Below are 11,754 nucleotides of genomic sequence, written 5' to 3' on the forward strand. Positions count from 1 at the left end.
AGTAAAAATATTTGATAATTATATTACTCATTCCGTCCCATTATAAATGTCTCATTACTTTTTGGCACAGAAATTAAGAAATGTGTAGATGGCACATAAATTAAGAAATGTGTAGAAAGTAGATAAAGTTGCTGGAAATTATTTAAATATTAGGTATAGAGAGAGAATATATTGTCAAAAAATGAATGAGATATTTGTAATAAAACATCCATTATGGAAAGTAGGACATTTGTAATGGGACGGAAGGAGTATTTTTTATTTTGCTATTTCACCTATTTTTTGGCTAAATTTAATGATGAACTAGTCGTTTAAAATTCTGTCCAAATTTGTCGATTATTAAAATGACGTCGATTTATGAAAAGATAAAATAAGCGAAATAACATAATTTCAAGAGGCTACTTTAACATTGAGTTTGGTCGAAAAATGAATGAGATAATGAAATGAGAAAAAATAATACTCTAGTTGAGTAATTCTATTACAGATTTTAAAGTTAATGTGAAAAATGAGATTTTTTGAAAGTTCAATAATTTATATAATATTAATTCAATTTAAATTTAGGGTTAATCGCATATAAATTACTGAACTTTCAAGAAATTCTCATTTTGCATACGAACTTTAAAATTTTTATTAAAATTATTCAACTATTAATTTTTTCTCATTTTGCATCGTTGCTCATTTTTCATCGTGATGACATAGTTTAAATATACTCACTTGACATGAATATGCTTGCGTGGCATAAATATAACCGACGTTGTAATGTATAGCTGGATAAAAACGACGTGATTTCGGGCCCAAAGTTTGGTCGAAAAATGGACAAATATGTAAAATGAGAAGAAATTAATAGTTGAATAATTTTAATAAAAATTTTAAAATTTATGTGCAAAATGAGAATGTAATTAGTACATACGAAACACTTCCTCATAATAGATGGCCATCATTAATGTCTACATATTTTTTTATTTTTAATTGCAAAAGGTAGGTATCACATAATTAAGGCGAGATCTCTATATTGCACAAATGTGAAAAATAATCATATATAGACGGGACCATCATCCACACAAGACGAGACAATTAATTGCACACAGACGAAACTGAACTTAAGACTTTTTATAAATAAGAGTCTTTCAGTGCTTCGACTTTGTCATGTAAATAAAACCTCGTCGGCATATAGTGCATGTATACTAATCTAATAGTAAAATTGTTATTCTCTAAAACTAAAAATTTTAGATTCGAATATATCCTTACATGATTTTCTAAAATATACTCCATATTTTTATAAAAATATTGGCCATCATATATGTGTATTTATAAAGTGCCGGTGGTCCTTACCACGTGTGCTATTATTAGTTCAAGAATTAATATTTATTTTCATCAATTTGTTTTATTTATTTATTCTTCTTACAGTTTTTTTTTTGAGGGGATTCTTACAAATTATCATGTGTGAAGTTGTTATTGGTTTCTCCTAGGGGTGTAAACGAACCAAGCCGCTCGCGAACTATTCGGAGCTCGGCTCGAAAAAAGCTCGTTCGAAATTCGTTCGTTTTCTTAACGAGCCGAACTCGAGCCCGAATCCGAGCTCGATAAAATTATCGAGCCGAACTCGAGCCTGTACATATTCGGTTCGTGAGCTCGCGAATATGTTCGGCTCGAACCTATTCGCGAGCCTATTCGCGAATAGGCTCGCGAATAGGTTCGCGAACAGGATCGCGAACATATTCGCGAATAGGCTCGCGAACAGGTTCGTGAATAGGTTCGCGAATAGGCTCGCGAATAGGTTCATTAAATTATTAATTTTATATATTTCATTTTCTGAATAATTAAGATAATTATAATAGTTAAAACAAATAATTTTCAGTGAGTTTACATAGTATCTATTTATTAAAAATAAATTAAAAATTATAACTCATCATTAATTAGAAATATGATTATAATAATATTAATTAGTTATATATACTTATATTTCTAATTGTTTTATTAATTCTAAAAGAAGATAACTTATATAGTCTTATATTACTATTTACTAATTATAATTTAATATTTATTATATAAGCTAAATACATCTTAATTAGTCAATTAACTTTTAAAATACTTAAATATAACTTTTTATAGTTTGAAATTTGTTATATAACATAATTTTTTGTACAAGATATATATAATTAGACATATTTAGTATAATACTAATCATATTTTATACATTATATCTTTAGTATATACTTATTATATAAACATATCTTATAATATTTTTGGGAGATAAAATATAACTTATAAGTTATAACTAATCATAGAAGTTATAATTTGAAATTTATTATAATATATATATATATATATATATATAATCATACAACTAATTTATAAGATGCTTATATAACCTATAAAGATGTCTTTAATACATTAATATTTATTAATTATACTTTAATATTTGTTATATAAGCTAAATACAACTTAATTAGTCAATTAACTTATAAGATACTTGTATAACTTATAAAGATGTCTTTAATATAAGATACTTATATAAGTTTTTATAGTTTGAAATTTGTTATATAAGATAATTTTTTGTTATACAAGATATATACCAGATCGGAGTCCTCTCTTCCATTTCGGCCTAACCCCCAGCGCGGCGCCGCTCTGACCTCTCCACCTCTCCAGATCGGAGTCCTCTCTTCCCCCATCTGCTGTGATTGAGCCGCTTTCCCACCAGTCCGGCCGTCCACCTCCAGTCTCGGACCTTCCCCCACCCGAAATCCCTCTCGGCCCCTCCCCCAAAATCGAGCTCCAAAATCGAGCCACATTCGAGCCGAGTTCGAGCTCGTTTCTAACGAATAATTAACGAACCGAATACGAATCGAATTCGAACTTAATATTATTCTGTCGAGCCGAGCTCGAGCTTGAGCCGAACTCGAGCCTACCTAAAATTTTGCGAGCCGAGCCCGAGCCTACAGGTATTCGGCTCGGCTCGGTTCGTATACATCCCTAGTTTCTCCGTTGAGCAGCAAACTCAAATAATACGTCTCCCCTAAAAAAAACAAGATATTGATTGTATTCTATATATATCCTATATCAATCCATACAAATATATTATTAAAATCTCTATACATATTCTAGACGAGTTAATTGTAATTAATAAATATATATATATATATATATATTTTATTTCAGTCATGACAATATTATTAGCAGAAAACTGTTCAGCGCGCACTGATATTAACTAAGAGCATTGGCAACGGGGGTACTCGATGCCTTACTCGAACTCGAGTATTGCACTCGAGTAGGCATTGCAAGTGAGTGCTACTCGAGTTATCGAGTATGCTCGATAATTTTTATTTTTTTTTAATTCTCTTCTCCTCTTTAAAAATTTCTCTCTCCTTTTTAAAAACTAAAAAAATCAAATAGGCTATCAAGGAACCCCAATGCAGCACTACCTACTCAATAACACAACCACTATCAAGTAGGCTATCAAGGAACCCCATTGCGGATGCTCTAATACATTTTGCTAGCACTTTTATCTATATAGGCTACATTATACTGTAATAATAGCTATACGAGTATATAATAGGATCCAAAATTAGGCGCGCAGTAGTGTGATATAAGATGGATTAAAAGGGTCTTTGCCTAAATTTATTTTAAAGAGTTTGTAAGTTTTAATAATTTATAAGATTTTTTTTTCAAAAGAAGTGTAAGATGTTTTAAGAGTTTATAAAATATAATTTCTTTTTTTTTTGAGAGAATAAAATATAATTTCTCAAAAATTTATTAATATCAAAGTGTTTAAATAATTGACCTTATAATTTAGAGAGTGAACTTTGTGTTAGAGAGAATTTTGTGGTAGAGAGAAAAATTGAAGAGAAACGAACTTGAAAGTGTTTGTTATTTTTTTTTCCATTAAAGTTGGATTAATTTTTACAATTTATAAGTTATTTATGAGCTTATTTTATCAAACAACTTGAATGAATTTATAAACTTCTATATAACTTATAAATTATTTTAAAAAATTATAAGTTCAACCAAACACCTCTTAATTGACTTGCCTTTTGACTTTGAATTATTAATTACATAAAAATATAGTTTAGCTTTATGCACATTTGCGATGAACAACGAATCGCTACACACCCATACACTCATATGTAGCAATCACTTGTAAATGACTTCAATAAATTTCGACAAATGCTACGAGGCTCCAAATTAACCAATGTCGCTGAATAAAGTATTTAATTTCGATATAGTATGGTACAGTTTTTTTTGTGACAATTAAATTTTGCAGGTGTTTATGTGAAGAAACTTTAAATTTCAAGTATGAAGACATTATTATGTAGTAACTAGTAAGTATTTCCACACCTAAAAAAGAGCAAAAAAAGAAAAGGAAAACAAACAAAATATTTAAATTTTCATAAACTCTTAGCTTATCTTGAGATGTAAAGCCACGAGATCCAACGCATAGGGTTAAACCATTTAAAAGGGCCCAAATTGATATACAAGTTAGTTGCCCCTCAAGCTCCAATTTCCCTCAACCTCTTAATTTATCAAGACCAACTCTAAGTATTAATTAAAGTAAAGAAAAACTCTAATTTATTAATTTGAAAATTTTTGTTGCCCCAATATAAATTGTGCAACATAACTTATATATTTTCTCAGTTCCATTTCATTTAACTTAATTCTTTTCAATATAATTATTAAGAAGAATAAGATTATAATGTAAAATATTTAAATCTATATTTCTTATAATGAACCCCTATATATATAGAAAGTTTTCGTAAAAAATACGTATATATTTAGATAATACAGAATGCGTGTAAATAAATCGAATTAGTCAATAACTTTTTCGAATAAATTAACATTTCGTATGATCAAACAATTTTATCTGAATTTAAATACTAAAGGGGACAAAATTTTCACCGTATTAAATAGATACATCCGTTCATGAGTTATATTGATTTATTCATATAATTTATTAATTTATTCATCATTCTTTGTTATCTTAATATGTACTCTCTCTCTCTCCCACGAATCGTGAGTCACTTTCCTTTTTCAGCCGTCTCACGAGTCTTGAGTCATTTCCTTATATGGCAAAAAAAATTCTCTTTATTCACATTTTCATTTTTTTCACCTACCACACTAAATATTACTCCCTCCGTCCCATGAAGCATGACCCAATTCTTTTCGGCACACGAATTAAGAAATTGATATTTTATGTGTTAAGTGTGGTAGGTGAAAAAAATGAAAAGGTGAATAAAGTGTAATTTTTTTTTTGTCATTTTTAGAAACAGTTCAATCTTCGTGGAACAAATCAAAAAGAAAATTGGGTTATGCTTCGTGGGACGGAGGGAGTATTTTCTTAATTCCCGTGTCGAAAAAAATAAACTCAAGATTCGCGGGATGAAGAGAGTAACAATCTCCGTTAAAGAAAATCCTATACTTATTTATAAGAATTAATGTTGTACTACATTGTGGTAGGTCTTTACCATGATTTTAAAAAAATGATTTTTATTTAGATGCAAAATACTATACTCCATAAATATTGTAATTATAGTTGGGAAAAGGTGCAGATTAGCCCCTGAAGTAGTAGGCCCTATAGCGTAAAACCCCCTTAGTCACTGTGTGTGCAACTAAACCCCTGAACTCCGAGAAAAGGGTGCAAATTTCCCCCTCTAACCTAACATCGTTAACAGCCGTTAGTCAGAGGGAGGAATTTGCACCTTTTTCTCGGAGTTCAAGGGTTTAGTTGCACACACATTGAGTAAGAGGGGTTATACGCTATAGGGGCTACTACTTCGGGGGCCAATTTGCACATTTTCCCTTTTTAAATTATCTCTCATTTATCTTCTCTCTCAAAAAGTCACGCACAAAAAAACAGGGAGCCCTCCTCCTCTAAAATCTGATCGCCGCCACCGCTGATTCAAGCTCCGGCGAGGCTGGCCGAGGGCGTCGCCCCTTTCCCTCTCTCCTGGGCCCTAAACCCCGGAGCTCTCTTGGCTACACACGCTCAACGTCAAGGGCAAGCCCTAATTCTCCCCTTCCGTCCGAAATCGCCGCCGCGATATCCGGCAAACCGGCCGCCTACCGCCAACGACACCCACCGCATGCTCTCTATCTCAATCTGTGACAGATCACGAGCCCTAGCTTTTCTCGATGAGGAGTCACCTCTTTATCTCAAATACGGCGAAATCTCTGCCACCGCTGCTAAAAGGCCGGCAAGCAGCCAATCCATGGCTCCAATGCAGCCGCACCCGGCCGGAGAGCCGCCTCCTGCTCGATTCTCCTCTGAAGAGAACGAAGGATTGAACCTTAGCACCGGCCTGCCTCCACCGCTCGAATTTCGAACGAAGAGCGCCATGCACGCTCCCCATCACCACCGGCTGCTCTCTCTCAAACTTGTGGTCGTCCTCTGTGCTTTGCTTCAACAAAAGACAACGCGCGCCGCAAAAGCAAGCCAGCCGCCCCGATGCTTCGCGAGTTTGTGATGTTTGGCAAGGCGTCGGCGCCATCGCCAAATTTGACGCCTCTCACAATGTAACGATCATAACCTCCTTATTTTCGCTATTTCTATATAAAGTCGATTTGATTGGAATTGGAATTGAATTAATCGTTTGTGTTGCTGAAAAAGATGATCCAACAACTTGGTGATTCAACCGCCGTTAACGGCGGTGCAGTGACCGAGAGAGAAAGAGGGCTGAATGAGAGAGATGAGAGTTAATTAAAAAAGGGAAAATGTGCAGATTAGCCCCTAAAGTAGTAGCCCCTATAGCGTAAAACCCCCCTTTAGTCACTGTGTGTGCATCTAAACCCCTGAACTCCGAGAAAAGAGTGCAAATTCCCCCCTCTGACCTAACGTTGTTAACAACCGTTAGTCAGAGGGGGGAATTTGCACCATTTTCTCGGAGTTTAGGGGTTTAGTTGCACACACAGTGAGTAAGAGGGGTTATACGCTATAGGGGCTACTACTTCGGGGGCCAATTTGCACATTTTCCCATTATAGTTTAATAACTTGAAATCCAAAATTAAAAGTATTATTACAGCATCTTTGAATTTAACAGGGTGGGACCCTCACTACCGAGGATAGAAGCAATTAAATTTGAAGGGACCCATCTTTGAAATTTTCACTGACTCTATTCACTCACACTCCCTGTCCCAACCAACAACACCCAAAAAAAGTTTCCACAAAGTAAGAATCAAATTTATCAGCTCGTAAACAAATTGCAATTTAGAAACCCAAAAGGAGGAATTTCCCACCTCCCCAGATCAACCACTCGCAAATTCTCAGGTCCGTTTAATCTATCTCCATTTTGTTGTATTTCAAAGTTCTGATTTTTTTTGTGCTACTACCTTCTAATCACTATTTTCAATTCTGTTTTTATTGTGCTATTTTGCTCTTTAGCTCTTTTGCTTGCGTTTTAAGTGTTCATAGTTCATTTCGCAGTGCGCGTTTTTTTTTGGGTGTGTTTCCGCGCGCACAAATTTCAGTCGTCGACTTATTTGTTGATATTACTATTCCTGTTAAGTGAGAAGAGTTTCTTTTTTTTTTTTGTTAGTGGTGAATTTTATTTTTTAGCAGATCCGTTTGGAAATTGAGAGTCAGTAGTTCTTGCATTGCCTTTTCTTTTCCAGAAATTTGAAACTGTTTATCATTGTTAGGGCAATTGTATTTAGTTTACATTTCGATTCACAAAACAAATGATCTGGGGTCCTAGTACTTTTAGGTTTCTTTTGTTGGAGACTTAAATTTCTGAAAATTCACGAAATTTCTCTGGCTTCTGTATGCTTGTTTTCATTCTACATACTTGTGAGAATTATTTGATTGGCAATGTTACAAATTTTTGGAGCTGATGCTATATCTCCGGTGAAGAGTGACCTACAAAGATGTATTAGTAATGCACATAATTTTGTGATTTTTTTTTTAAAGTTATTATCTTGATCAGGATGTATAGCTGTTTCCTAATGAAATTGATTATGATCCGTCGCTAGCCTGGTAAAGCAAACTGGATGAGGAGTGGAGTCAAGTTACATGCTTGTATGATGTGAAAGCCTTGCAAACTTATAAGAAAGATTCTTCATTGGTTGATGGGTTAACTGCTTAGAAACAACACAATGTGTAATAACCACCAGATATATTAGTTGTAGTTGTTGAAAGCTTTGTGCTTGATACACCAATAAAGACACTTGCATATTTGTCTCAGGTGGTAGCTTGATGTGGACTTAGTTGCAAGTTCTGGGGAAAATAGTTAATCTTACGACGAGCATGGATAAACTAACCACCGACTGTCCATATCCTGGGTGCTTCTTCTGTGTAATGAAGGAAGGGAACCCAAGCAAGCGCAGAGCAAGTGTACTAAAATTCTTCCGGGAACTTCCTTCACAGGATGATGATAGTCAAGTTCTTCCTATCAGTGGCCTTTGGAACACAGCAATGGCACATCCTAATGATCCTGAGTTTATTGAGCTCGGAATTTTCGAATGCATGACAGCACTCATCTGGAAGGGCTTAAAGAATCGCCGTTGGTTATCTCATGACCAGAATATATATATACCTTACTATGCAGCACACATAATTGGATCATACACTATGAACATGGAAGAGTTTGCTGAAATGGCTGTGCATGCGGGGGTTATCCCAGCATTGGTTGAACTTCTGAGAGGAAGGTTAACTTGGGTTGAGCAGAGAGTGGCAGTACGAGCTCTAGGTCACTTAGCTACGTATGCCAGCACCTTCCCCGCTCTAGCAAGCCATGGGGAGATCCTGGAGCTTTCCATGCAGCTAGCAGCGAGTTCACTAGAAATCGTTTACACCCACTTTTACCAGTATGTCGACAGGAGGCTTAGTTATCACTGTGATCTTCTTACACGTGGCATGGGTGGTGTTGAGATGGAGTCGAGGAAGGCTGAGGAATGGGCTAGTCAGCTGCAGTGCTGGTCTCTTCAACTAATCAATTGCTTTGCTTTCAAACATGAATTTCTTCCTACTATATGCAAACCAGAATTTTTAGTAAAGCTTCCTGGAATGTGGGGGGGACTGGTTAATGAAACTTCGCCTGCTGGAATTGGGTTATTGCGGACAATTTGTCATCATAAACTGGGTAGGGGTCCAGTGGCTACCTGTCCTAGTATTATAGACGCCCTGTGTAATATAGCACGATCATCGGATGACTGGCAATATATGGCGATTGACTGTCTACTTGGGTTGCTTCAAGATCCAAGTACCTGCCATAAGGTAATTGTTCCTTTCTGAATACTGCTACTTGCACTTTACTATGCTTATTTTGCAGATCCATTTATAGTTGAACGTTGTATTGTATGATTGATTTACATAGCTACCTTTTTTTTTTTTTTTTTTGAGAAACTAAAACTGTTTTAACTAAATACAAGAAGCCTTATGTATAGAATGAGATGTTGTGGATTTCAACTGATGGTGAGGTTTGTGCCAAATTATTGCGATTGGTAGTTGGAAACCAAAAGTAACTATTTTTCATTTGTATAGTTGATTTACAATCAGTTTCTTGAATGGAAGTTTATCTATCGCCATCTCAACTTTCCACACTCTCAGTAGAACATTACGAATTGAAAATGTCAAACCACATTATCTATTTCATTCTGCCACAGAAAGAAAGGGAAAGAATTGAAAGCAAGTCACAGCTGTGTTTATTCCTCGAAACTGTTTTGCAGGTGATCGATACAGCCCTGCCCGCACTACTCGACCTCGCAGAAATAACTACATTAGGGGAGCACAAGAAGCTTGGAGATTCAATTATTAATGTGCTTCAGGACTGTATCCAGACACCTGGGATAGGCCGCAATTCAATCAGTAGTCACGCAAAAGAACAGGTCGAGGAGTTGCTAAACTCACGAGAAAGATTGAAATGGGAAAAAAGTATGCCAAAAGAGGATCTGCACATCAAACAGGCAGCTGCCTTAGTTGTTAAATTGGAAGGAAATTCTTTGTTTTCATCAGGAGACATTTCCGGTGCTGCTTTGAAGTATTCAGAAGCACTGGCTTTGTGCCCAATCAGGTCTAAAAAGGAAAGGATAGTCTTGTACAGTAATCGAGCCCAGTGTAATCTCTTACTGCAGCAACCTATGGCTGCTATAAGTGACGCTACCAGAGCACTCTGTCTTCAAAATCCAGTAAACCTTCATGCGAAAAGCTTGTGGAGACGAGCGCAAGCCTATGACATGCTTGGTTTTGCAAAAGAGAGCTTGTTGGATGCTATTCTGTACATAAATGAGTGCTCACAGTCGACTGATCATGATGCACCCTCAAGGCAAAATAAGGTTCCTGAGTATGCCGAGCGATTTGTTAAGAAACAAATACGTGCTGCTTGGTTATTTAAAGATGCTGCTGCTAAACACGGAGGTGTCCACTGTGAAGGTGGTGCTAGTGATGTTTGCAACCAAGAGACTGATGATTCCGAATGGGAAACGGCAAGCGAAAGCGAAATGGGAGATGATGAAAAGGTCAGATTGGCTGACAATTGGAAGAGCGAAATCAGGAGAAAAGATAGAGTCACTAAAGCTTCAAAGAAAGGTACCTTACTCCAAACACTTACCTGAATATTTTGAGATCAATATCTGTTAGTTTATATAAACTGGAAATCGATGTGGTCTAAATAAACTCATGCATATGCTGGTGCAAGTGGCTTCCACCTCATCTAGTTATGAATATGATTTTCAGTTTAAATTTGAAAAGCCTAAGCCAAGAAAGTAAGAATAAAGGGGGCTGCTTTCTTCTCTTAGTGTGCATAATTTGCTTGCCGCCATAGGCAAGTCTCTCTTTCCAAGTTTCATGGTGGCCTGATGGATGAAACTTAGTCTTTTAATGAGTGTGTGCCCATGTAATCAGTTTTTTTAGTGTATAAACGATGCTTAGTTTTTGTTTTGGAAGTATGTAAGCTGGAGGTGTTATTGCGGCGTTCAGTAAGATAATGAGATGACTCTTCATAACACTGTATCATAAACAGAGCTTCTCCTCTACATCAATCACGAGCGTCTCTTTTTTCCTCTCATATATCGTAGCAGTGCCCTTAATTCTAGTGCTTAAGATACAGTTGCAGCAAGTATCCATCTGATTTATATCCTCAAATTCGAGATTATTCTTATGTGCATTGTATCCGAGTGTCATCAATCGACATCTCGCCTCTCAATAATCACTAGTGCAGGCTTGAAATTTACAAATAGTTGCTTCCTTCCTTTTGAATACTGATGCCACTGAAACTTTCCTTTAAAATGATGCAGACATGAAGCAAGGTTACAATTTGCAGCTTTCTGAGGATGAAGCATAATCAATCGATCAGTCTTTATGTTGTATTGTCAAATAAACTCTCTCTCTCCATTTTTTCTTTTTATTGTTTTTTTTTTAAAATTTATTTTTGTTTGTTTTTTAGTATCATAGTTTTCCTTTGGGAAACTGATCAGGGTCTCTGTTTAGTATGTAACTTATTTCTTAGTTTATTCTTTTGTGTAATGCATAAATTTTGGTGTGATTTCAAGTTTAATAGTCTTTTTATTTGCCTGGATTGAGTGATTTTGTCCAAATATCCATAAACTTGAGAACTCTTGTATTTCCTACTCTATCCGTTTTCAAAAAATAGTTCAATAAGAGAACGTTACGGATTTTAATAAAAATGATTGAATGTAATATGAGTGGGGAAAATATCATTAAATATTGTGTTAATAAAAATAGTTAATTATTCTAAAAATAAAATAAAATTGTATTGTGATTGAAGAAATGAGTCATGTGGTAGAATTAGTAAAATGGTAAATAAGTTGATA

The 11,754-nt window shown here is 35.3% G+C and overlaps 1 protein-coding gene across 3 annotated transcripts; it reads left to right on the forward strand.

The window, feature by feature from the left end:
- The first annotated feature begins 7,088 nt into the window (after positions 1–7,088).
- LOC130993798 (uncharacterized) lies at positions 7,089–11,502 on the forward strand. Of its 3 annotated transcripts, XM_057918842.1 has the most exons (5): positions 7,097–7,255; positions 7,957–8,083; positions 8,169–9,199; positions 9,652–10,510; positions 11,218–11,502. In XM_057918842.1, the coding sequence occupies exons 3-5, from the start codon at positions 8,231–8,233 to the stop codon at positions 11,262–11,264; spliced, it is 1,875 nt and encodes a 624-aa protein (XP_057774825.1). In that variant the 5' UTR covers positions 7,097–7,255; positions 7,957–8,083; positions 8,169–8,230; the 3' UTR covers positions 11,265–11,502. The 3 variants fall into 3 exon arrangements, with proteins under 3 accessions (XP_057774820.1, XP_057774825.1, XP_057774829.1); XM_057918837.1 differs by lacking the exon at positions 7,957–8,083 and having other exon boundaries at positions 7,089–7,255; XM_057918846.1 differs by having other exon boundaries at positions 7,957–9,199.
- The last annotated feature ends 252 nt before the right edge of the window (positions 11,503–11,754 follow it).

The sequence above is a fragment of the Salvia miltiorrhiza genome, chromosome 1, assembly GCF_028751815.1.
Source record: "Salvia miltiorrhiza cultivar Shanhuang (shh) chromosome 1, IMPLAD_Smil_shh, whole genome shotgun sequence".
NCBI lineage: Eukaryota > Viridiplantae > Streptophyta > Magnoliopsida > Lamiales > Lamiaceae > Salvia > Salvia miltiorrhiza.

Excerpts from the sequence above, each read along its gene's own strand:
- LOC130993798 (XM_057918837.1), top strand. The coding sequence starts at position 8,231 with ATGGATAAACTAACCACCGACTGTCCATATCCTGGGTGCTTCTTCTGT. Across the intron at positions 9,200-9,651 it reads ATCCAAGTACCTGCCATAAG|GTGATCGATACAGCCCTGCC; the intron begins GTAATTGTTCCT and ends ACTGTTTTGCAG. Across the intron at positions 10,511-11,217 it reads CACTAAAGCTTCAAAGAAAG|ACATGAAGCAAGGTTACAAT; the intron begins GTACCTTACTCC and ends AAAATGATGCAG.